Source organism: Dama dama, chromosome 11 (genome assembly GCF_033118175.1).
Source record: "Dama dama isolate Ldn47 chromosome 11, ASM3311817v1, whole genome shotgun sequence".
NCBI classification, from domain to species: domain Eukaryota; kingdom Metazoa; phylum Chordata; class Mammalia; order Artiodactyla; family Cervidae; genus Dama; species Dama dama.
Window position 1 is genome coordinate 7,423,610 of NC_083691.1, and position 26,080 is coordinate 7,449,689.

Here is a 26,080-nt window from a genome sequence, read left to right on the forward strand (position 1 = left end):
AAGGCATTCTACTACAAAATACTTGACCAGTCTTCCTCAAAACTATTTGAAGTCATGAAAATCAAGGCAAGATTGATACACTGTCACAGCTAACAGCAAAGGGGACATGACAACTAAATATAATGTGATTCCCTGGTCTGAATCCTGGAATACAAAGAGGACATTAAAAATAAAGTCTTAAAAAATAAATAAATAAAAAAAAATAAAGTCTTTAATGGCTAAAAATCTGTGTTAAATTCAAATTAACCCTGCAGTTTAAAAGGAAAAACAAAGTCTGTCCGACTTTAACTCTCATGTTACTACAAAGGGAACTTTCATCTTTAAAAAAAGAAACTCATACCACAAATGCCCATTTTGTGAACTGAAGCATATTGTTGCTGGATTTGTTTTTTTAAAAGAGACTCTCACATTTCACAGAAAATCCACAACACAAAGGCTACTATAAAGTTAAATGACAAGTTCTGAAAGAGGCAACACAGAATGATGATTAAGAACACAGACACTGGAGTGAGACTGCCAGGTTCGAATCCTGGTTCTACCACTTACTAGCCGTGTGACCTTGGGTAAGTTACTTAACCTCTTTGTGTCTCAGTTGCCCCATCTGTAAAATGGAAACAATAATAATAAAAATACCTAAACGAAAAAAAAAAAAAAACTAAACGTGATAATATAGTGCTTATCTTCTTTTAAGTTCATCTATCCTAGATACATAGTAAAGTATTTATGGATAAAAAAACATGATATCTAGGAGTTACTTTAAGGTAACTATGGTGGAAGGGAAAAAAGAAAGTTCTTCACTAACATAAGAGAATGAAGATGGAAGGTGAAAATGTAGTAAAATCAACAGGTGTTCAGAAATAGAAGGGAAGTAAGGGCAGTTTGGCAACTATGAGGTATAACAGAATGAGACCTGGACTAGGAATTAAGAGAGTCTGGTCCTATAAGGTTTATTCTCTTTTCAACCACTTTATATTTTATTATTCTTTTCTACTGCCCAGCAAAAAAAACAAAAAATCTATATATTCAAAAAAGAATAAAAATAGTACCTATCTCATAGAGCTGTTGAGGGATTAAATAACTTACCGTAGGTCTAGTGCTTAGAGCAGTAACTGGTACACAATAAACAATACATAAGTGTCAGCTGCTATTCTCATTGCTCACTGCTATATCCTAGCATTTGGTGCTGACAGTTTCTCACACAAACATGATGGACTGAAATAAACATTAGGAGTATTAATTGGATATTTAATAAAGCCTCCTTCCCAATACTAGGGTTATACAATAGATTCGACAATACTGTATTTCTAGAAGGATTTTCCTTTTCTTCAACAGACAGAAAAAAATGTGCCATACTCTTTTTCCCTGGTTAACCAAATTATGTTCTCTCTGGTCTAACTAACCTAGTAATATCATAAAATCCTACATGAGGTATATTATCATATGTGAAACAGATCGCCAGTCCAGGTTCAATGCATGAGACAGGGTGCTCAGGGCTGGTGCACTGGGATGACCCTGAAGGATGGGATGGGGAGGGAGGTGGGAGGGGGGTTCTGGATGGGGAACACATGTACACCCATGGCTGATTCATGTCAACATATCGCAAAAACCACTACAATACTGTAAAGTAATTAGCCTCCAATTAAAATAAAATCCTACATGAGGATGGTTTCATCTATCCCAGGTTCCTCTAGGAAATTACTCAAATGAGACCCACAGAATAGCCATACCTGGGAGGTTTGTAGTAAGAAAGTCCTTCTAACAGCCGTTGCCAATGTTTATTCAGCTCTGCCTCAATCTGATTCTGGGAAAAAAAAGAAGGAAATTATATCAATGCTATTTTAATCATATTCTACGGTCACACTGAAGATAACATATTCCTTTGAGTCTTTTTAACGTGCATCTTTCCCCATAGCTAAATAATTTTGAATATAGAATTCTGTAGCCTGCTTTTCTTTATTTAACATTCTAACATAATGATTTAATGTTATTATGAGAATCTTGATAAACATCCTTTCTAGTGGTTGCATAATATTTTATCAAGTGACTAGATCATAATTCATTTACCATTCTTCTATTATTAGATATACTTAAGCTGGCTGTAATTCTTTATTCATATGAATAATACTATGGTAAAAAGCTTGTGCCCAAAATTCCTTCAGTACTTCTTTCTTTTAGATATATTCTTAGAAGTGGAATTATCAGAAGAGGGCATACAAAAAAATGTTAAAACTCTAAAAAAGATGTAACATTTATTATGTTAATTATAATCACAACACTAGTAATAACCGAATGTCATCTTAGCACTTTAGGGCTTCCCATGTAGCTCAGCTGGTAAAGAATCTGCCTGCAACATGGGAGACCTGGGTTCGATCCCTGGGTTGGGAAGATCCCCTGGAGAAGGGAATGGCTACCCACTCAGTATTCTGGCCTAGAGAATTCCAAGGACTCTATAGTCCATGGAGTTGCAAAGAGTCAGACACGACTGAGCAACTTTCACTTTCATTTTAACATTATCCTTACAGAGTCAGAAATGGGGGATGAACATGAAGAATTGTTCTTTACTGATTATATACTTGGAAATGCCCTAAAAACCTCAGCCTCTGTGACCTAAGCAGCTAGCTAAGTGGAAAAGGACGAAAAGGCAAGTCAGTATGAGATGGAAGAAAGATCTGAGAATCTTTCCTAGCCTGCAGTGGTAAAATGGTTTTTGTACCCCTACCCTCAGCAGCCAATCAAGTAGCACTGGTATCTTTTTAGAAAAGGAATCACTAAGATACAAAGAAAAGTAGAGACTTGGAAAACTTCAGCAGCTAGGCTGTAAGACAACACTGCATTTCAGTAGAGAGAACTGGGGAATGCATAAAGCTTCTTTTAGAAATAAAATGGGAATTAATTTTAGGAATAAAAAAATGTGTTTACTTCCTATTTCAAAGAGAAGGAGGAAAATATTTTTTGGTAATAAAAGCTACACAAAGAACCACAGAATCCATCCAAGAACATACCACTTACCAGTTCTCTCAGAGCTGACCTTCCTAGCAGAATTGTCCACAGTTCTCTACTGCTCCTGAAAAATGATAGAAAGCAGAGGTAAGTTTCCTCGTTTGGGAAAAAAAAACATGTATTTTAGAATTAATGAAACATAGTAATTAACAAAATACAGTACATCTTCTATGCTAAGAAGATGCTTCATTTAGTATTTCTGTTTCCTCCCTTTTCATTAAAATGTAGTGACTAATAAGGAATAAGAATCTAGAAAAAGACTAATCTATTTCAGGACTCCCATCACCTCCAGAAATACCTGACAAAAGCACTTTCTCAATCTAGCAAAGTCTAACAGTCATTACAAATGGCACTACGTTCACTCACTCCTTAATGAATTCCCACTAGGTGGTATCTGCAGTGCTAAATACAGAAGTCAAATAAAAACACAGGAGAGGTAGGGCCAGGTCTTGGTGTCAAATGGTGGTCTCCAGCACAGCTCACCCCAATGAGTACTCCCTAGTACCTCTGCCACCAGTGTCCTTGACCCCACAGTGAGTCACAGTTGCCCCCCACCCTGCCCGCCTCCCCAGAAAAACCATCCAAGACCATCAACTCATCACTCAACAACTGGCATATGAAGATTTCTGGAGAAACATATTATCTCTGGGAAATATGGATACTGAGATGAAAAAAAAAGGTGAGTCCTTTAATAAAAGTACATCACAGCAAGAGGAAACAAAAAGAACGAAGGAACACAGTGAACTGTGCACGTGTCTCCCAGAACAGCCTCTGTCTTCTCTTTAGCCAAGGAGCCATAGTAGCAAATTCCACTTCCTACATCATATTTTCATATATCCTTTGCTCAGATTCACCAAGTATTATTTATTATTTTCTTTCTCCCTCTTTGTATCTGCATAATTATATATAATACAAAAATGCATATATTTGTATACATGTAGACGTACACACGTTTTCCCAAAACTATACAAAATTGTATTAGAGACATATTCTATGTTTATCTCGAAACATTTCAGTGTGTTTTTCCTAAACGCAAGAACATCTTACACAGTACAACTATCAAAACCAAGAAATTAGAACTTTCCTGGTAGTATAGTGAATAAGAGTCCACCTGCCAGAGAGGAAGGAGCCTGGCAAGCTACATGCCATGGGGCCGCAGAGTCGGACACAACCAAGCGAAAAGCACAGCACAGCCAACACAAGGGGCATGGGTTCAATCCCTGGTCTAGGAAGATTCCACATGCTGTGGAGCAGCTAAGGCTGCTGAAGCCTGCACACCTACAGCCTATGCTCTCCAACAAGAGCAGCCACCGAAGCCCACACACCGCAACAATGAGTTGCCCCCAGTCGCCACAAGCAGAGGAAGCCCAAGTGCAGCAAAGTAGACTCAGCGAAGCCAATAAATAAATGGAGAAAAAAATCAAACTGATACCAGAAAAGAAAGCACGCATACAGTCCCTGCTCCCATCCAGTGAGCTCTTCAAATATACTCCCAACTAGGTGCTAACCCCATTTCCCTCCCTCAGCCATGCCTTCGGAATTTCAGGAAAACTTGCTTTGTGGTGTTTTTTTTTTAATCTAGAATTAAACTTCAAAATGCAGCCATTAAGAAATTATCTCAAGAAAGGATTCTAAAAAGCATAGGGAAAAAAAAAAGCATAGGGATTATATTTGGGGAGATTCTAAATAAGCCCTAGAATAGTTACCTGAAACAATTAACACTGCTTGGAAAGCCTATCTTCAGAGAGATGAAAAGGTCCTAGTAAAATATATTAGACAGCTAACAAAAAAGATGCAAGTTATATTAACTATGAGGATAAATTGAAAAATCTTTTCCTCATTAAGGCAAAACACAAAACACTAGCCCTATCTATTTAAAAATGGTCTTTCAGAATTTTCCCACCAAAAGAGGATTAAATTAGACATCTAAAAATCATAAATCTCTCTCCTAAGGGTTAATGCTACTAAGAAAACAACTTCGATTCTGCTGAATCAATAATCACCAAGTCCCACAAGTGCACTGTGGAATCACTATAAATCATTTTTCTGTTAACAAGAAAGCATTCACTATTTTAAAATTAGGAGATTAGAGCCAGTTGATGAAACAAGTATGTCCCTTTGTACTAATAAACTATATTAAAAGGTATGACTAAATCAAGCCCTACGAAATTAAAGACAGAAGCAAGCTCACTGTTTAAAGAAATGTATAGTAAATTTTTAAAGAATGCCTTTTGTAAAGACGATAAGCATCTAACTTATTTGTTTGGTAAATCTGACTTAGCAAAAAATAAAGGGAGGGCTTTATTTAAAATGCCATATACTAAGCAACTTTACTTCACTCACTTCTTTATCATTGGAGAAGGAAATGGCAACCCACTCCAGTATTCTTGCCTGGAGAATCCCAGAGACAAAGGAGCCTGGTTGGATACGACTGAAGTGACCAACCAGCAGCAACACACTACTTTCACTTTACCAAGGATAGCTGCTGGTTTGCACCAAAAATATCAGGTATCTGTTATATAATAAATAGCTAATAATGGGGCTAACAGTATCCCATAATTAATGGAAAGAAATTTATTATTAACTGAAGGCTCTGGTATGCCTGAGCTAAATTACTCTTTCTGGATCATACATCTTCCAATTTCAGAAGCGTGGGCACCACTGAGCTCTAATTTATCGGCATTTGTTTTCAGAACTTTTGATCTCTAGCTAACTAGGTAGCAGTGAGTCCCAAGAGACTCAGAATACCACTACCTGTACTCAAGGACCACCTGCCCAGGATCCAGAATTCTTTGTTTACTCAAATTCAAGCTGTGGGTTATTTGTTACACCAAAATCCACACAGTTCAAACAAACAAAAAATTTCCCAAAAGAGTGTTTCTCAGAATGAAGTTGGTCCTCAGGCCAAACAGCCAAATCAGCTGAAAACAATACAGTAACACTGCAGAACACTGATCATTCCCAGAACCACACTTTCTCAGAGGTTAGGCTTGGGAAATCTACATTTTAAAATCAATTCCTAAATTACTACTGCTGGAGGGCATCAGCTTGTCTCAGAGGAGCAGGTCAAAGACCTGGTCAGTATAGACTTTTTTGCCTTTTGTCTGACATATTGGCTTTTTTGGGAGGTGGAGAGGGGAGAAAAAGATTCTGCTACAAAACAAGACTGAAGTAATGCAGTAACTTTTATACTTACTAATTAAAAGAAAAAAATAGCTATTTCTTTAGAAATAAAGATTCTCATTTGTAAAACCAAGTCATAGCATGGTCTTTTTGTTATAAGGTGTCAAAAATAATGTTTATTGAAAATGAGTTGGATATTTAGCCAACATTTACTGAGCAGTTACGTGGGGCACTGTGCTAAGTCTTTAATGCTTTGTCTTACTGACTATTTCAACTGACCTATGAGGCAAATACTATTATTATCCGTAGTATCTCATCAGGAAACTAAGGTTTCAGAGTGGTTAAGTAACTTCTTTAAGGCCACAAAGCTAATATTTAATGGAACCAGGGCTTGAACCTAGGCTTGCAAGATTCCAAAGTTTAATCATTATAAGACAGGGCCTCAAGTTGCACCCAGGAATTCACTCCGAAAACAGGCAAAGACTGAGGTGAAGTTTTCTGTCCTACAGTGGTATGCCATACTCTAATACTGAGACTGGCACACAGCAGAGGCCACCGCAATGAGAAGTCTGAGCACCACAACAAAGAGTAGCCCCTGCTTACCACAACTAAAAAAAAAAAAAGCCCACACAAAAGCAATGAAGACCAGCAGAGCAAAAACTAACAAATCAATTTAAAAAAACAAACAAAACTACGAGTCCCTTTTAGACTGTCCCTGCAAACTAACTGGAACAGAATAACTAGAAAAAATAAATATTACATGCAGAACTGCCAAGAGATGGCAGAATAAAAGAGAAAACAATAGCTTATCAGGAAGGGAATCATCCTGGAAATGAGTGTTACTGGCTCCTCAATTCCGACACATTTATGATCTAGGAATAACGGAAGCCAAATAAATTTAAGACCTTCACGACACTCATAAACTTACTGTTGGGAATGATAAAGGATGGTAAACATAACAACACAATCAGCAAAAAAGTAGGATGTACCAAAGGGCAGGACCCTAACAATTAGACACTACAAGGAATATAACCACATAGGACAGAAAAGAGTCAGAGAAGACAGTGATCACTAGGAGCTAATCCAGGGATTGAAGAAAGACTTCACCTCAAACAGACCAGGAGGTTTGAGCAGGTGATTCTCAAGACTCAACAGACAAGATTGGAATTGTGATGTTCAATTCAAGCCTCAGGGTAACATCTTCTACAAATACTTTCACGAAATAAGTGCTACAGTGTCTGTCATTTATTTGCACAATAAGTAAATAAATTTAAGTACAAACTAAGGCACAGAAATTAAATAATTTGCCTCAAAAGTGAGATTCAAAAAATTTATTGACTTGCAGCCCAATGTTCTACCAGACAACATGGAACTCCACTTCTATAAAAGCTGGAGTTAGTGGAAACAGGAAATAATCAGTAGAGATGTCCACGTGGTTGGAAACCTTTGGATGAAAGCAACCAAGAGATTGGAAATACCAGGGAAGTAAAAATCCCTTTCATTAAAGAAGCTGCCTTGCCGTGCAGGAGCTAAACTTTACCCAAGATCCACAAGGACTTTTAAGATTAGCCTGAGAAAAGGAGAGCACAGTGACCACAATGCTGCCGGACATAAGAGCTGACATGATACAAGGGCAGGAGGAAGAAACAAGCCGGTTCTCACAAAGTTCAGAAGCAGTTCAATGGAAACTCCAAAGATGAAAATCTCACTCAAGCAGAGAGGTGAAAGAAGTGACAAGTGGAATAAACATTTACTTAAGAGTCTATTACTGCTCTTCTGGGTGTTGAGGCTACAGCAGTGAAGAGGACAAAAAGGTGGGGAAACGTTGCTGGTACAAGGGGGAAAAAAAAAGTGGCAGGGGAGATTGGGCGGGACGGGTGGAAGGGAGAATGAACACTTTGAAGCTGCAAGTGAGAGATGGAAGTGAGGCGATCCGGCTAAAGCTTCCGAGTGGGACACTCCAGTTAGGAGTTGGGTTTGTGAGTCATCTGTAAATTACAAGGTGCCTCCCCAGAGTTGTGGCAATTCAAGGAGATAACGCGGAGAACCAGAAACCGCGTCGCCAGGGTTTGGCGCTAGTACGCTAGTAAGAACTCTTTTTTTAATATTTTCTCTTCCTGTCCTTTAAAGCCCAGTAACAGCGCCCGGGATGCCGACTGAAGGAATCAATGCAAGAAAAAACGACTAGACGGATGAATGAAAGAGCGGCGAAAAGAGGGCAGAAACCTCAAGGAGGTGGTTCCGCGACTCCTGACAGACCTCCCGGCGGGAGCACATGGGGGAACCGGGGTAGAGCCCGCCGGGCACTGGAGGCTGCGGCAGAGACCGGGTGGGGGCTCCCCTCGGGCAACCGCGAAGCGCCCCGTCGCGCCTCGAGGGAGCGTCACACCGGACAGGAAGCGCGGTGACGGGGGGAGGGGGGCGCCGAGGGACGCGCCGCCGGGAGAGGGAAGGGAAGGGCCGGGTGAGGAAACCGGAGGCCGGCGCCTAGGGAAAGGGGGAGGCACCGGCCCCCCTTTTACAGAAGTCGCCTCATATCCCCGCGCGCGGGGACCGTTTGGCCGTAACCGCCTCCCGTCCCGGCGCCCGGACACCTAGCCGGCTTTCGCCCTGCCACTGCCGCCACATCTCGCCCTCAACTCCCGCCCCGGCTTGCGCTTGGCTTGAACCCCGCGCCTCAGTCATCCCCGCCGACTCGGCCCGCTCCGCACCTCACACACGGACCGCCAGCGGCAGCCGCCATCTTCGCGCGCGCGCGCGCCCCAGCCCCGCCCCCAGACGCCACGCCCACGTGACAGCGCGCTCCCAGGGCGTGGACCGGGTTTTCGTCACGTGACTGCGGGGGCGGAGCCAACATGGCGATGCCGGGAGAGGTGAGGAACTCCGGGCAGGCGCGGCCGAAGCTGTGAGGGAGGTGGCGGAGGGAAGACGTCTACGCCGTGAGTGGGAGGCGGTGGAGGATAGCCTGACGCCAACTCCCAGGCGGCACAGAGTGGCCTACAGTGGAGCTTCCCTTTTGGAGGGAGCTGGAGAACGGAGAAAGAAGGTGCTGGCAAGGCGAAGCTACCGCTGTCTGCCGGGCGGGGATTAAAGGGCCAGAGTCCAAGGCATCCCTAGTCACCCCGGTTTTCCGTGGGTCCAGAGTCTAGAGACATGACCCGAGAGTGCGCTCCCCCGACCCCTGGGTCCGGGGCTCCGCTGAGTGGGTCCGTGCTGGCAGAGGCGGCGGTGGTGTTCGTAGTGGTGCTGAGCGTCCACGCAGCCGTGTGGGATCGATACTCGTGGTGCGCCGTGGCCCTCGCGGTGCAGGCCTTCTACGTTCAGTACAAATGGGACCGGCTCCTACAGCAGGGAAGCGCGGTCTTCCAGTTCCGAATGTCCGCGAACAGTGGCCTACTGCCCGCTTCGGTGGTCATGCCTTTGCTAGGACTGGTTATGAAGGAGCGCTGCCAGGCTGCGGGGAACCCATATTTCGAGCGGTTTGGAATTGTGGTGGCGGCCACGGGCATGGCAGTGGCCCTCTTCTCCTCAGTATTGGCCCTGGGCATCACTCGCCCGGTGCCCACCAACACCTGCATCATCTCGGGCTTGGCTGGAGGCGTCATCATTTACATCATGAAGCACTCGCTGAGTGTTGGCGAGGTGATCGAGGTCCTGGAGGCCCTGCTGATCTTCGTGTACCTCAACATGATCCTGCTGTACCTGCTGCCTCGCTGCTTCACCCCCGGAGAGGCGCTGCTGGTCCTGGGTGGCATCAGCTTCATGCTCAACCAGCTCATCAAGCGCTCTCTCACTGTGGTGGAAAGCCAGGGGGACCCCTTGGACTTCTTCCTGCTCGTGGTGGTGGTAGGCATGGTGCTCATGGGCATCTTCTTCAGCACCCTCTTTGTTTTCATGGACTCGGGCACCTGGGCCTCTTCCATCTTCTTCCATCTCATGACCTGCGTCCTGGGCCTCGGCGTGGTCCTGCCCTGGCTGCACCGCCTCATCCGCAGGAACCCCCTGCTGTGGCTTTTTCAATTCCTCTTCCAGACAGAGACCCGAGTCTACCTCCTAGCTTATTGGTGTCTGCTGGCCACCATGGCCTGCCTGGTGGTTCTGTACCAGAATGCCAAGCGGTCATCTTCCGAGTCCAAGAAGCACCAGGCCCCCACCATCACTCGAAAGTATTTCCACTTCATTGTGGTAGCCACCTACATCCCAGGTATCATCTTGGACCGGCCCCTGCTCTATGTGGCTGCTACTGTGTGTCTGGCTGTCTTCATCTTCCTGGAGTATGTGCGCTACTTCCGCATCAAGCCCCTGGGCCATACCCTGCGAAGCCTTCTGTCCCTCTTCCTGGATGAACGAGACAGTGGGCCGCTCATCCTGACCCACATCTACCTGCTTCTAGGCATGTCTCTTCCCATCTGGTTAGTCCCCAGGCCCTGCACACAGAAGGGTAGCTTAGGAGGAGCCAGGGCCCTGGTGCCCTATGCAGGCGTCCTGGCCGTTGGTGTGGGTGACACTGTGGCCTCCATATTTGGCAGCACCATGGGGGAGATTCGCTGGCCTGGAACCAAAAAGACTTTTGAGGGAACCATGACATCTATATTTGCCCAGATTATTTCTGTAGCTCTGATCTTAATCTTTGACAGTGGAGTGGACCTGAACTACAGTTATGCTTGGATTTTGGGATCTATCAGCACCGTATCCCTCCTGGAAGCCTACACTACGCAGATAGACAATCTCCTTTTGCCTCTGTACCTCCTGATACTGCTGATGGCCTAGCTGCTGTGCATTAGTGATGGAGGCAGCAGGGACATGGGGAGGACCAACAGTCCCCAGAGCAGCCAGCCACTTGGGTTTGAAGAGCCAAGATGAGGAGAAGCAAATTTAATTTTTCAACTGATTCAGATTTAAAATAAAAATCAAAGCACTCCTGGTTTTAGTTTTGCTGATATTTAAAAATGCAAAGAGACTTAAAGTCTAGTCCAACAACTCAGAGAGCTTGAGAGTGCTATAGGGCCCCTGCCTTGCAGTCCTTGAGGGGCCAGAGTAGACTCTGGACGTGGTAGGGCAGAGGGGTTAACACTTCAGGTTCTGGTGTCAACTCATGCAGTCAGAATACTTGGTTGAATCACTTCTTAACTGTGTGAGTCACTTAAACCCTCTGAGTCTCATTGGTCCTATCTGCATGCAAGATGGGAATAATAGACCCTGCACCTCATGGGGTGAGGATCTGGTGAAGTGACGTGGATGAGGTGTCCAGCCCAGGGCCTGCACATAAGTGCACAAGGGCCGCATCAGTGAGGGACAGTGTCTTTGTTACCCAAGACCAGTCATTAGTTCAGCAAAAAGCCAAGCAAACCAAAGGGTTATATGGGTTGTACTTGGAAAGTAGAATGACCCTCCTTCTCTGGCTTCAATCAGAGGAGAGTCCAAGAGGAAAACAGCCAAGTGCATGTGGTTTCTCCCATTTGGCCTAGGAAGAGCTGAGGGGGAGAGAGGGCATCTGTTTCTTGCATCCCTGGAAGGGCTGGAGGAAGAGGATCCCGTCCTGGACTGACTCCCTGTTTCAGCCAACCCCACCCTGCCTCAAGGCCTCTGCTGCCCGGCTGAGGGATTATGATGATGGACAGGCTGGACAGCACAGGATCCTTGTCCAAGTCCCTCCTGAGACTTCTTTGCCCTCCTGTCACATCCACACCTGTGTGGGTCTCTTCTCTGAGCGAGGAATTAGAACCAAGGGGACTGGTAAAGCTTACGGAGTGCTCAGACTCGCTCTGCTGGGGAAGCCAGTGGTAGGCATTCTCCAGCCTCGCTCTCTGAGGGCAGAGTCCAAGCTGCGTGGTTCCCCACTGTATCCCCCGGTGCCCACACAGCCTGGCAGGTGGACGGAACTCAGCAGACCTTCATTGAGTGGATGAACATTTCCCATCGGTGAGAAGAGAACACAGCAGGTTTCTCAAAGGTTCTGCCCACTTCTCGCCAGCCTAACAGGGAGGGGCCTAGCAGGAAGAGGTGAGAACTCTGCCCCACCAAGCCTGGAAGCCAGCAGCCCGGCGCTGGAAGCTTGTGCTTCTGCCTGGGCGTCACCAGCAGGCCCTTTCTCTCAGAGGAGGGTATTGAGACATTCCTTCTGGCCTCAAAGAAGCATTAACGAACCCATCCCTTTGCTCAGCCTGCTGCTACTGCTTGGCTGAAGGAGGCAGCACCGTGTTGGGGCGCAGAGCATACGAGTGCTGGCTTTGCCCCCTGACTCCCAGGTGGCGTTGGTTTGTCCACATGTACAGCAGGGGTCGGGAGTCAAGGTCATAGAATCCTAAGGCTTCTGAGACCAGACAGGTTACACAATCAGAGAGGGCGGGGAAGGGAAGGGAAGAGCACACGTGCCTGTCAGGACCAGCTCCAGCCAGCGGTCACCTGGGCTGGACCATAGGCCTGGACTATTGACCCAGGCTATTGACCTGCTCATTCAAGGCAGCTTAGAAACATGGATCGTTATGTGAAATCTCTCAGCTTTAAAAAGTTGTGGGTTGGTTGGTTTGTTTGCTTTAATGCTGAGGCCCAGACAGAACACTTCTGTGTTGTGAAATTGGCTGACGGCCCCCAGTTTGCAACCACTGGGCCAGACCCCAGCCAAGCAGGTTTGGGATTTGGTAATTGTTCCTGCAGATCTGGGTGCCTATCAAGTATGCCCAAGAAGAGGAGGCCCTAGTCCAGCCCCTTGGTGGGCTCAGAGAGAAGGGCCTCGCCTGAGCTGGAAAGCGACCAGAATCTAAGACTGGATTCCAGGCTCCGGTTCTCTTTCCCCCGAAAAGAAGAACTGGGAGCATAGCGGTCAGAGCACAGACCATGCATCCAGCTGACCTCGCCGAACACCTGAACGGGTATGGGACTTAGATCACTTAACCTTCCCACGTGTCAGGTCCTTCTGTACACAGTGCCTGCTTGAAAGGGGTGAGGATCCAGTGAGTAAGCACAGCAAACTCCTGGCACCATGAATGCCCATAGAATGTCACTGACTGTTCCCCACCAGGCAGGGCTGGACCACATGGGATGCCTCTTACCAGGGCTCTCCTCTTGAAAGCAAGGCAGCCTGGGAAAGGAGGAGCAAGATGCTGCATTCGGAAGTCATGTTTATTCAGTGTCTCCCAATATACTGACCAAGACTTCCACCTGAGAGGGGAGAAGATGGAGAAGCCGGCAGAGAAGCAGCGAGAACCCTTTTTGTGGCTGTGAGGCTGCCTCTTGGGGGAGGTTGTGTTGGGGCAGGGAGAAGCAGAGAGAGGTGTCGGGAAGGGCACCCAGCCCGGGCTCAAGCTGCCCGGCAACCACCTCGTGCCCACCTGTCTGCAGAGACACCGACATGAAGAAAACCCTGGAGGAGAGACATGGCTTCGCTGTTGAGGCCAGGCGGTCGGGCGAGGCGCTGGCGTTGGTGGCCCGCAGCTTCACCCAAGAGCGGACATGTCCCTGCCCTGAGAGGGCCTTTAGATGTACAGTGGGGGGAAGGGCAGCTCGGGGGTCGGCTGGAGCCTGCAGAGGATGGGGAGGGAGAAGACCTTGAGGGGCCAGGAGCACTGTCCAGGGCCTCCAGGGCAGGCCTGTTCAGGAGCTGTCTGGGGCACACAACAACCCTGCCACCTACCAGTTATCTGGGCTCCAGACGGTGCCAGCGGCCTCCATGATGTGGAAAGTGTAGGCCTGGCGCGAACGGTCAGAGAAATTCCGCTCGCTCTTGTGCACCACTTCTCCATGGATCAGGACGAGGGCCCCTGGCAGGGACACAGCAGGTCACGAGAGCACTCGGGGCAAGAAGGGACATAGTGGGCAGTCCCCTCCCTCAAGCGGTGGTGTGGCTTCTTCGTCCCCCTCCTCATCCCGGGAACCTCAGGGGCCTGGAGTCTGCCCCCGGTTGGCAGCTGTGCGGTTGGACGTGGGTTCCGCCGGGATCAAGTCCTTCCACCGTGGCCCGCACCCTTGCAAGCCTCGGCAGTGGCATTGCCTTCTGCGGCATTTCCAGAACCAGGCAGAAGCCAGCTGGGGCCTCACCTGGGAACACAGCGTTGGAACTCAGTTTCCCTTTTCTAAAAGGAAGGGTGTGGGACTTCCCTGGTAGTCCTGTGGTTAAGAATCTGCCTTCCCATGCAGGGGACGCAAGTTCAATCCCTGGCTGGGGAACTAAGATTTCCACATGCCCCAAGGCAGCTGCCTGCATGGCGCAACTCCTGAGCCCACACATCATACCTAACATCCAATGCAACCAAATAAATATTAATATAAAAATAAGAAATAAAAGGAAGTGTGTGCTGACAACCAGGATTTCTGAGCACTTGTGCACCATCTCACACATGACATCTCACTGGCTTCCCCACTTGATGTTTGGGGAAACTGAGGCTCAGAGGGTTTCAGTCATTTGCTCTTAGAGACAATCTGGAAGTAGCAGCATCTGGATTCCAGCCCAGCCTGGGGGACCCTGGTGTCAGTCACACAGCTTTCAGTCCTCGCAGTGCCCACCCGACCTTCCCTCCTGCTGTGACTCCCCAGCCCTCAGGTCAGCTGGGTGGTCAGAGCAGGCACAGACCCCTGGGCATGGCCCCCAGGCCCTCCTCCCTGCCCTCTGCACCCGCCCCCTACCTCTCAGCACTGGTGTGGGCACAAAGAGGCTGTTATCCCGGATTGGCTCCGACCCAAGGAAGCTGGTGCCAGGCGCCGAGCCAGCAGGGGCCCGGACCATCCTTCTCGACACTCCACCTGCAGGCCAAAGTGGGGCCTTCAGCCTCTCTTGTTTCCAGGTCCTTCTCCCATGGGGGCGGGGGGCTTCCCAGGTGGCTCAGTGGTAAAGAACCCGCCTGCTGATGCAGGAGACACGGGTTCAGTCCCTGGGTTAGGAAGATCTGGAGTAGGCAATGGCAACCTGCTCCAGTATTCTTGCCTGAAAAATCCCATGGACAGAGGAGCCTGGTGGGCTATGCTCCATGGGGTCGCAAAGAGTCCAACAGGATCGAACACGTACGCGCACACTCGTGGAGAGTGAGGACGAGTGAGCAGGCAGGGGCAGGTGGCCTCACCTCTGTGGGAGCCAGGGATGAACCAGAGGCAGCCGTTCTCCAGCATGGCATCTTCCAGGGCGATCCACAGGCCCAGCACCCGGCCCAGGGGCTCCGTGTACAGGAAGGAGGCGTCCTGGTGAGGGGTGACTGCAGCAGGCCCACCTGGGCGTGAGAAGCCCCACCCCGCCTCACCTGGGCCCCGATTCTACTCACTCCTCAGTCCTCCCAGGGCCCTCCAGGCTTCCCAGGAGCAGTTAGAATCTACCCACTTCCTGGGCCGGAGACTCTGGGCAAGAGAGATCACCTCTCAAAACTTCAATTTCCTAAACCATAGAGCAGTCCCTATGATAACCTAATTTCGAGAGATTGCTGAAGAATCCCATGAGACAATATGTGCTCAACGCTGTAACTGCAGCCTAAAGAGCAGCGGCTATTGTTTCATTGCAGCAGGTAACTCAACTGCTGTCCTTAGGCAGGGAGGGCACCTCGGCCACCAGGTGGCCCAGTGTAAGCCCCCAGGGGCGGAAGACTGAGAAGTTGAGCGCAAAGCAAGGGATGGACACAGCATCCCTCTTGTAAACAACCCCTGCGTGATGCTGGGGTCCAGGCCACCAAGGAAGACCACTCAACAGAGGAACTGAGTCTATAGTAACAAAAGTGGATGCTAGTCTCACCAGAAGTGGGTGATAGTCCTTTCCCGAGGAACTGTGTGCTTTCTGAACACCAAACTTTAAGAGGGGCTTTGACAATCCAGTGTCCAAACAAAGGTGTCCTAATGGCGGGGGCCCCAAAACACGGAGGAGGAAAGGCTGAAGGAGCTGGGGGTGCCGGGTTAAGCAGAGACGGCTCAGGGAGAGGGTGGTCACCTCCGGGAGACGGTCCTTGGGCTTGATGGTGGAGAGGAGGGGGCCTCACTAAGGAAAGACTTGGGCTTGTGCAGGAAGGGAAGAGCTGCCTGCAGGGGAGTGAGCCCTCTGTCACTGGAGGTATGTGAGAGAAGGGGATCATCACCCAGGAGGGAGGTGGGAAAGGGTAGCTGTGATTCCAGCAGGTGTGTAATCAGATCAGCAATTTCTATGCTGAATCAGCCCTCCAGGGAACTCGGTAAAATACAGATTCCCAGGCCCTTGGTTCCCTCAAGATCTCAGGGAATGGGGCCCAGGAATTTGTATATTTAACCCACAAGGGGTTGCTGCCAGGTTTGGGAACCACTGTGTCAAGGACTCCGGGACACCCTCCCCCCACCAGTTCACTCTGGAAGTAGCAGAGGAGGCTGGCCCTGACAATGATTGATGTCCCAGATCTCCAGCCACGACCTTTGCCGGGGCCCCCAGCCTGCTCTTGGCTCACCTTCGCCTCCGAAGTGAGGTTGCTGCAAAAGAGAGGAGGGGCCAGGTGAGAGCAGGGAGGGGCTGGGGGGGCCTGCTCTGAGTCATCTCAGTGGGATGCTCCTGCCCCCGCCACAGGTTTCTCTCCCAGGCTTCCCCATCGGCAACCAGCACCTACTGTGCCAGCCCAGGAGGGCTGCAGAGAGAAAAATGACCCTGCCTGGCAGGGAGCGTCCAGTCTGAACACGCCTCCTCCAAGACACCTTCAGACTTCTCTGGGAAGAGAAGACTCACGTGCCTAACAAGAACGAAAGGCAGGGGGCTTCCCCGGTGGTCAGGTGGTTAAGAACCCACCTTTCAATGGGGAGGATGTAGGTTTGATCCCTGCTCAGGGAACTAAGATTCCACATGCCACCGAGCAACTAAGCCCATGCACTGCAACTACTCGGCCCATGTGCCACAATAAAGACTTGATGCAGCCAAAAATAAAATTAGTTTTTGTTTTTTTTTTTTTAAAAAGACACAAGGCAGACGTGAGGGCAGCGGGAGATACTGGGGCCCAGACCAGCAGTTAAGCCTCTAGGCTTCAGGGTCAAAGATGAGTCCTCTTCCCCAGGGAGTTGGAAGGCTTCTTGGAGGAGGTGGCACTGAGCTGGGCCTTGAAAGCTGGAAGCAAGGCATTTCAATAGCCAACAAAGGGAGGAGGCAGCCCTCATGGCCCCTTCCCTTCTGCTGCCAAATTGTAGCTGAGCGCCAAGGAAGTGCCAGGTATCCTAACCAGGGGAAACCAATTTCCATGTTCTCTTGCCCACTGAATAGTAATTCTTTGAGGAGACAGCTTGTGGCCCTTGTAAGGAGGAGCTAGTTTAAGCACTGTGCCCATTTTACAGAGGATAAACTGAGGCCTGAGGAGGACAGGGCACTCACCTTAAAGATATACATGCTTTGCACCACCACAGGCATCTGGAGGCCCAGACTTCTGGCCAAAGCCTGGAAGGGGGCAGAGGTCACACAGCCAGCCTGCCCACACTCACATCTGACCTACCTGCCCACCCTCGCAGACACCTCTGCTCACCTGCACCTTGGGGGAGTGTGTGACGCATCTGAAGATGGGGTCATGGGCATGCAGGGCTGCGGGACAAAGGTGAGATGAAGAGCCAGTCCCCAGGCCCCAGGCCCTCCCGGACCTAGGCCTGCGCACCCAGGATCAGGCTTCACTCTGATGTTCTCCGCTATTTTCTGTGCATTAAGCTTTCTGCTTGTTTATAACCAAGGAGTGGAGAGCAGGGCCCAAGAGGGAGCCTGCACCCAGAAATGCCATCTGTTGGGCTACTAACTTACTGAGTGCTTTGGAGGAAGGCCCCCCAACTCTTCAGATCTTAGGTTCCCCCAAGGCCCTGCTTACCATGGCCAATTTTGTTGATAGATTTCTCTGGTGGGACCAGGAAATTTCCTGTGGCACAAAGAACAGGTCAAGGCAGAAGAACTGGAATCCAGCTACCCGCAGACAGCTGGCCTCAGTGCACCAACCCCCCAACCCCAGGGGGGCAGACACCCAAATCCAGCCAATCTAGGGCGCCAGTTCCAAACCTTGTTTATCAAAGACGCCTTTCTCAAAGAAGAATCGAATCTTGTCACCGCTGCTTAAGAAATAGTCTGTGCTGCCCTGTGGAGAGGGGACAGCAGAGAGACTGAGAGAGCACCCTGGGTCACAGGTGGGCCTGGCAGAGAGGAGAGGATTCAGATGCCCCCCAACCCTGCACCCAGCACAGAGCTGCAGACTCCACTAATGCTTCTCAGACTTGTTCACTGCAACACAGACAGTGAACTGGAAACCTGAGGGCCTGACAGCCCAGTCTGAGCTATAAGCACGGAATTTTTTTGAAATCTTTTTTTTAAATTAATTAATCAATTTGTCTGCACCGGGTCTTAGTTGTAACACACGGGATCTTTTTTCTAGTTGTGTTATGCGGGCTCTTAGTTGCGGAATGTGGGATCCTAGTTCCTTGACCAGGGATTGAACCTGGGCCCCCTGCATGGGGAGCATGGATTCTTACTACTGGACCATCAGGAAGTCCCCCTGAAAACCTCTTAATAAATCACATGACTCATACCCGATAATGGCATGATCAAACAGGCCTGGTTCCCAGGGAGCTCTGGGCCACCTGGGAAACCCTGGAGTTAAAATACTGGGGTTCAAATCCCAGCTCTGCCACTGATGGGCTGTGACCACAATCACATTACTGAACCTCTCTGGGTTTGGTTTCCTCATAAAATACACAGGCTATTAAAGGCACCTACCTCATAGGGTGTTGGAGCAATTATGTTGTTCAGTTGGTGACTGAACAACAACAACATATATAAAGCACTAGAACAGTTGCTTGGAATGTTGTGTCATGTGAATATCTGCCCCTTATTATTAGTAGTATTATTATCATTGGGCTTCCAGGTGGTGCAGTGCTAAGGAATTCACCTGCCAATGCAGGAGATGTGGGTTCAATCCCTGAGTGGGGAAAGATCTCCTGGAGAAAGAAATAATGGCAACCCACTCCATTATTCTTGCCTAGAAAATCCCATGGACAGAGGAGCCTGGCAGGCTACAGTTCATGGGGTCACACAGAGTCGGACATGACTGAGCATGTACATGCACACACACACACATCCGGCTCTAGAACAGTCCTTGGAATGTGGTGTCATGTGAATATCTGCCTTTATTATTATAGAAAACACTCAGTGAGGGCATGGATAAATGCTCTATAAATGTAAGCTATTACTAATCTTTTTCTTAATAACTGTTCCTTGTTAATTTTAATATCATATTTCAAATTTCTTAGCATCATTTGAAAATTATGCTCCAGGAAGATGTCCCATGTTTTCCTTGTGGCTTTGGTCACACAAGATCACCATGCCATATATATATGAACACACACAATGAAAAGTAAAAGTGAAAGTGTAAGTTGCTCAGTTGTGTCCAACTCTTTGCAACCCCATGGACTGTAGCCTGCCAGGCTCCTCTGCCCATGGAATTCTCCAGACGAGGATACTGGAGTGGGTTGCCAACTCCAGGGGATCTTCCTGACCCAGGGATCGAACCCCAGTGTCCGGCATCGTGGGCAGATAGATTCGTTACTATCTGAGCCACCAGGCAAGCCCATACACGATACACATATGTACATAATCTTCCTTCCAGGTAGGGGCATTGGTGTCACCCAACTGTGCTTATGTCACCACGGAAGGAAGATTGTATATACACAACACACACACATACGTAACCTTCCTCCCTGCATGGTGACTTAAGGACAGTTGAGTGACACCCTTACCTGGGTTCCCAGGTGGCACAGCCCCACCTCCCCCTCACCCGAACACATCTGCTATCGCAGGTGCCTGCCTGGCTCAACTCGGTGACTCATTGTGGTTCTCTGAAAACTTTGAAAGCTTCCCACTGAACACTGAAAGGTTTATTCCAATATTCTCAGCTCCTCTGTACTAGGATCAGAGTGAGGGAAACAAGTCTGTGAAGCATAATTGCTAATAATATTAAAGACAGTGATGCTACATGAGTGTCAACGTTGTTACTTTAACTCAGTAATTCACAAAGGAACCAGCTACATGTTCAAAGGAGAATCCCAAGAACCACACAAATAGAGGCAATGAGAAACGCTGAAATGAATTTACAGATCAATGCAAAACCGATATAGCCACAGAGGCAACCAATAATTGCATCCTGCCAGACCCAGTTCATGCCCATTTCTATGGACAAGTATCATGTGAGTGATCACACAACTTGCAGGATTGTCAACTCAAAAAACAATGAAAAGTGCAGGTAAGCTGGAAAGGAGAGTTGAACAGGACACCTGCCGATCTTTTTTAATATCCATTACAAAGTCTTTCACAATATCAGTAGTGAATATTGAGGATGTACTGGATACCAATGCAGCCAAATGAAACTGACTGTTGGGAGCAAAGCTGTCATCCTATAAAGCCCCTTTCCTTCTAAAGTCCCCATTCTCTGCGTGGCGTATTGTTTTCCAGTCATTGTAATTCCCTTTAAGCCCACCAGATGGCAGAAGATCATTGCCATGAGTAAGAGGGAGGCCCCATTATGGAGCCTGGACCACAACTTGTTTTGTTGTTGTTATTTATGTATTTATTTGGCTGTGCCGGGTGTTTAGTTGTGGCATGCAGGATCATCCATGTTTGTTGCAGCATGCAGATTCTTTAGTTGCAGCATGTGGGATCTAGTTCCCCGACCAGGGATGGAACCTGGGGCCCCTGCATTGCTAGTATTAAGTCTTAGCCACTGGCCCCACCAGGGAAGTCCCTGGACTGCAGCTTTGGCTTGAGGGCCCAGCAGCAGGCAGGCTCATAAAATCAGACTATGAAAAGTTACAAGAACTGTGTGGGAGAACCCCCGGGTCTCAACTTATCCATCTCAAACTGTACGGGGTCCCATTAGGTCACAGGGATCGAGGTGGGGTGGGGCAGGGCGGGACAAGCAGAGTTCCTAGTCTCACTGGGGGATGACTAACCCAGGTAGGCCCATCAAAATCATCAGACTTGTTCTGGGTTGTGGCCACAAAGTGGTCCTTTGTGACAGGAAAACTTCTAAGGAAGTACAGCAGATCAGTGACAACATGAACTTGGTATCAGGCAAATCTGGGTTTAAGTACTGGCTCTATTAGTGATTAACTGTGTAGTTTGGGACATGTGAACTGAACTTCAATTATCCTTAATTTATCTGTCAAATGGGGGCAATAATGTTGACTTTATAAATTCATAGTAGGGAGTGAAGGAAATAGGCAAATAAGACACAGTCTGGAGCCTTGAGAAAGTTCAAGGCCTGACTCAGTGTCAGAATGAGCCAATGGGGGGGACTCCGCTGGCGGCTCCTTGTTAAGTGTCTGAGCTCCCACTGCAGGGGGTACAGGTTCTATCCCTGGTTGGGGAACTAAGAGCTGAGCAGTGCTGCATGGCCACAAAAAATGAACCCATGGGCCTTGGGACCTGATGTTTCCAGGCGTCACCGCCCATCAGAGACCAGGTCCCATCCCCACCTGCTCCAGGTACTCACCTGGGCGCGCAGCTGCTCCTCCTCCTGGGTAGAAAATTCAGTGCGACAGTGGAGAGGGACATCCATCTCGGCCACAATCTCACCAATCCTCCGCTGCATGGCCTCACACTCATCTGCAGACAGGAACCCTTCCAGCACCAGGAATCCATCCTCCTGAAACTGCAGGCAGACAGGCAGGAGACTCAGGCTTCCCCCCACCCTCAAACGTCCTTCATGAGGACTGATTTGACCCCTCCCCAAACCAGAAGCCGTCTGAAGGCAGGACCTAGTATCTCGTTCATTGCTCTGCCCCATCCCTGGCCATGATGCCTATGTCCAGTGAAGGGCAGTGAGTGTTGGCTGCTTGAATGAAGGGGAGTGGAAGCAGAGATGTCCCACTGTAACCCTCCAGTGGGCTTCAGTCACATAGGGATAAAACCTCCTTCATTTATCCAACCACCATTGACTGTGCGTCTACCATGCACCAGACATGGCTTTAGGAGCTATAGATTCAGTCATGACAAGCCATCCATGATGCCTGCCTCCCTAAACTTGGTCTAAGAAAGGAGATAGACATCCAACAAACCAGCATACAGGGGAATCTATTACACAAAGTATGCTTTATCTCCCTGAAATACAACACAGGTGATAGAAAAATATTTACTGACATGGGAATATGTTCCAGATATAGTGTGAGATTAGAAAAAAAAAGTCAAGGGACTTCCCTGGTGGTTCAGTGGCTAAGACTCCCTGCTCCCAATGCAGGGGGGTCCCGGTTCAATCTTTGGTCAGGGAACTAGATCCCACATCCCACAGAACTAAGGGTTCACATGCTACAACTAAAGATCTTTGCATACCACATAAGAAGACAGAAGATCCTGAGTGGTTTGACTAAAACCCAGCCCAGCTAAATAAATAAATGTACTGAAGAGTCAACTCACTGGAAAAGATCCTGAGGCTGGGAAAGATTGAGGGCAGGTGGAGAAGGGGATGACACGATGAGGTGGTTGGATGGCATCACTGACTCAATGGACATGAGTTCGAGCAAGCTCTGGGAGACAGTGAAGGACAGGGAAGCCTGGCGTGCTGCAATACATGGGATTACAAAGAGTTGGACATGACTGAGCGACCGAAGAACAACAAAAAAGCCAAATACAAATTAGTATTCTAATTTGTGAGAACTTGGGCAAGTGCTGTCCAGTGGGGTCACACCTGTCCTTCCACAGAGGGTTGCATGAAGGCCCAGTGGACAGCAGGAGTTCTAGGTCCCAGTACTATGCCTGGAACATAGTAGGAGCATAGGGAAACGTGTTGAATGGGCAGTTCTACCATCTGTAAGAATACACGGAAGAACAATACAAAAAAGTTCTTAATGACCCAGATAATCACGATGGTGTGGTCAGACATCCTGGAATGCAAAGTCAAGTGGGCCTTAGCAAGCATTACATGAACAAAGCTAGTGGAGCTGATGGAATTTCAGTTGAGCTATTTCAAATTCTAAAAGATGATGCTGTGAAAGTGCTGCATTCAATATGCCAGCAAATTTGGAAAAAGCAATAGCCACAGGACTGGAAAAGGTCAGTTTTCATTCCAATCCCAAAGAAAGGCAATGCCTAGGAATGTTAAAACTACCATACAACTGTGCTCATTTCACATACTAGAAAGGTAATATTCAGAATTCTTCAAGCTAGACTTCAACAGTCTATGAACCGAGAACTTCCAGATATATAAACTGAATTTAGAAAAGGCAGAGGAACCAGAAATCAAATGGCCAACATCTGTTGGATCATAGAAAAAGCAAAGGAATTCCAGAAAAACATCTGCTTCATTGACCACACTAAAGCCTTTGACTGTGTTGATCACAACAAACTGTGGAAAACTCTTAAAGAGATGGGGATATCAGACCACCTTACCTGCCTCCTGAGAAATCTGTATGCAGGTCAAGAAGCAACAGTTAGAACTGGACATGGAACAATAGACTGGTTCCAAATTGGGAAAGGAGCATGTCAAGGCTGTATATTGTCACCCTGCTTATTTAACTTACATAAAGAATACATCATGTGAAATGCCAAGCTGGATGAATCACAAGCTGGAATCAAGATTTGCTATTCAGTCCCTCAGTCATGTCAGACTCTATGATCCCATGGACTGCAGCACACCAAGCTTCCCTGTCCACCATCTCCTGGAGCTTGCTCAAATTCATGTCCATTGAGTCAGTGACGCCATGCAACCATCTCGTCTTCTGTCATCCCCTTCTCCTCCTGCCTTCAATCTTTCCCAGCATCAGGGTCTTTTCTAATGAGTCAGCTGATTACCAGGAGAAATATCAACAACCTCACATATGCAGATGATACCACTCTAATGGCAGAAAGTGAAGAGGAATTAAAGAGCTTCTTGATGAGGGTGAAAGAAGAGAGGGAAAAAAACAGGCTTAACACTCAACATTCAAAAAACTAAGATCAATGGCATCTAGTCAGTCCCTATGACTTCTTTGCAAATAGAAGGGGGAAAAGTGGAAACAATGACATATTTTATTTTCTTGCGCTCCAAAATCACTGTGGATGGTGACTGCAGCCATGAAATTAAAAGATGTTTGCTCTTTGGAAGAAAAGCAATGACAAACCTAAACAGTATGTTAAAAAGCAGAGACAGCACTTTGCGGACAAAGGTCCGTCTAGTCAAATCTACAGTTTTTCCGGTAGTCACATCTGGATGTAAGAGTTGGACCATAAAGAAGGCTGAGCACCCAAGAATTGATGGTTTCAAATTGTGGTGCTGGAGGAGACTCTTGAGAGGGCCTTGGACAGCAAGGAGATCAAACAATCCTAAAGGAAGCCAACCCTGAATGTTCATTGGAAGGACTGATGCTGAAGCTGAAGCTCCAATACTTTGGCCACCTAATACAAACAGCTGACTCATTAGAAAAGATCCTGATGCTGGGAAAGATTGAAGGCAGGAGGAGAAGGGAATGACAGAGGATGAGATGGTTGGATGGCATCACCAACTCAATGGACATGAGTTTAAGCAAGCTCCAGGATACAGTGAAGAACAGGGAAGCCTGGTGTGCTGCAGTCCATGGGGTCACAGAGTCGGACACAACCTAGTCAGACACAACAGTTGTGATGGACCTTTTATTTGGCCCCACAGTGCGGCTTCCGGGATCTTAATTCCCAGTCCCAGCATCAAACCTGTGCCGTCCACAGTGGAAGGGCCAAGTCTTAAGGACGGGACCACCAGAGAATTCCCCAGACCTTTCAGCGATTCAAGGGCTGTGTACCAAAGTAATGTCTCAGCATAGGGAATGTATGCGTGTATGCTCAGTCACTTCAGTCGTGTCCGACCCTTGGCGACCCTGTGGACTGTGCGGCTCACCAGGCTCCTCTGTCCATGGGATTCTTCAGGCAAGAATACTGGAATGAGTTGCCATTTCCTTCTCAAGGAAATGTATGGAATGTTTTCATTTCTTTTTTGAGATTTTCTGTAATTTTTTTTTTTTTTTTTCCATTTTCCTCTTGCCACCAGGAAAAAACCACAAGGGTCAGGTTTTTTCAAACGTCTCCGTCGCTCTAATTCCCAAGGCTTAGCTCTTTCCAGGTGGCGCTAGTGGTAAAGAACCCGCCTGCCAATGCAGGAGACTTAAGAGACGCCGGTCGGATCCCTGGGTCCGGAAGATCCCCTGGAGGAGGGCATGGCAACCCACTCCAGTATTCTTGCCTGGAGAATCCCATGGACAGAGGAGTCTGGCGGGATACGGTCCACAGGGTCGCAAATAGCACACAGGCACCCTGGAACGCCCGAGGCTAGTTCCGCAGCCTGGCGCTTCTGGTTAGGGGTGGGATCAGCGGGTCCTCCCCCTTGTCGGTCCCGCCCCTTCCCAGACCCTCGCCCCCGCCCCCTCCCCCAGCTCTCAAGACCCGGTGTTTTAGTCTGGTTTTGTCACCTACACGTTCCCACACCACCGCGGGTGCGGGGGCCTGGCGGCCCCTGACTGTGTATGCAGAAGTTAGGGGTCGTGGCTGTGAATCGACCACTCTGGGCTTCAGGTTCCTGTTCTGAAAAATACAAGAGGGAGGGGTCGAGTTTCCTGGACTATTTCAAGTTCTGAGGGGCCCCTTATCTGACCCTCGGGGTCTCCCAACCGGCAGGCCCCTACCTTCTGGAGCTGTGAGGGACTCAGGCAGGCCATGATGACCCAGGGCAGGGCGCAAGGGTGGCGGGTGGCTCTGGGTACTGAGGCCAAGGCAGGAGAGGAAAAAGTTCAGGAGGGGTGAGGGGCGGGAGCCTGGGAAGCCCAAGAACGTTTAACCCTTCCCTGCCCAGAGAAAACTCCTGGCCTCGTGTCCTTCCCTGGCCTCACCCAGAGAAAACCCAACCTAGCCCCCAGCCCTTCTCCACACCACCCCGCACTGTCTCACTTCTGTCCTCCCGTGGGGCCGCCCTGGTCTCTGCCCCACACCCTGGGGCCATCCCTTGCCCCACCCCCCAGCTAATCCAAGATTAGCCAGTCCTGATCTCTACAAGGCTTTTACCTGAACTGTCCC

The 26,080-nt window shown here is 48.3% G+C and overlaps 4 protein-coding genes across 7 annotated transcripts in view; 1 reads left to right on the forward strand and 3 right to left on the reverse strand.

Annotated features, from left to right (window-relative positions):
• NUP188 (nucleoporin 188) overlaps positions 1 to 8,913 on the reverse strand; it is a 42,173-nt gene extending 33,260 nt beyond the window's left edge. For all 3 annotated transcript variants that reach the window (XM_061154443.1, XM_061154442.1, XM_061154444.1), the window contains exons 1-3: positions 8,835 to 8,913; positions 3,010 to 3,064; positions 1,728 to 1,801 (exon numbers count right to left, since the gene is read on the reverse strand). In XM_061154443.1, the coding sequence (XP_061010426.1) occupies positions 1,728 to 1,801; positions 3,010 to 3,064; positions 8,835 to 8,866 (161 nt within the window). In that variant the 5' untranslated portion in view covers positions 8,867 to 8,913. The remainder of the gene's footprint in view (positions 1 to 1,727; positions 1,802 to 3,009; positions 3,065 to 8,834) is intronic.
• Positions 8,914 to 8,990: 77 nt separating this feature from the next.
• On the forward strand, positions 8,991 to 11,048 carry DOLK (dolichol kinase). The gene has a single exon (XM_061154448.1). The coding sequence runs from the start codon at positions 9,277 to 9,279 to the stop codon at positions 10,891 to 10,893; it is 1,617 nt and encodes a 538-aa protein (XP_061010431.1). The 5' UTR covers positions 8,991 to 9,276; the 3' UTR covers positions 10,894 to 11,048.
• A 2,179-nt stretch (positions 11,049 to 13,227) lies between these two features.
• On the reverse strand, positions 13,228 to 25,907 carry PHYHD1 (phytanoyl-CoA dioxygenase domain containing 1). 2 transcript variants are annotated; one of them, XM_061154458.1, is made up of 11 exons: positions 25,693 to 25,907; positions 21,561 to 21,719; positions 18,080 to 18,155; positions 17,895 to 17,942; positions 17,565 to 17,620; positions 17,417 to 17,479; positions 16,512 to 16,533; positions 15,180 to 15,308; positions 14,746 to 14,862; positions 13,757 to 13,883; positions 13,228 to 13,644 (listed from the first exon to the last, which is right to left on the reverse strand). In XM_061154458.1, the coding sequence occupies exons 1-11, from the start codon at positions 25,723 to 25,725 to the stop codon at positions 13,599 to 13,601; spliced, it is 876 nt and encodes a 291-aa protein (XP_061010441.1). In that variant the 5' UTR covers positions 25,726 to 25,907; the 3' UTR covers positions 13,228 to 13,598. The 2 variants fall into 2 exon arrangements, with proteins under 2 accessions (XP_061010441.1, XP_061010442.1); XM_061154459.1 differs by lacking the exons at positions 16,512 to 16,533; positions 17,417 to 17,479; positions 17,565 to 17,620; ... (2 more) ...; positions 21,561 to 21,719; positions 25,693 to 25,907 and adding an exon at positions 15,836 to 16,400.
• LRRC8A (leucine rich repeat containing 8 VRAC subunit A) overlaps positions 21,582 to 26,080 on the reverse strand; it is a 34,966-nt gene continuing 30,467 nt past the window's right edge. The window contains exons 5-6 of the transcript XR_009694629.1: positions 22,481 to 22,625; positions 21,582 to 21,719 (exon numbers count right to left, since the gene is read on the reverse strand). The gene's annotated coding sequence lies outside the window, so the exon portion shown is untranslated. The remainder of the gene's footprint in view (positions 21,720 to 22,480; positions 22,626 to 26,080) is intronic.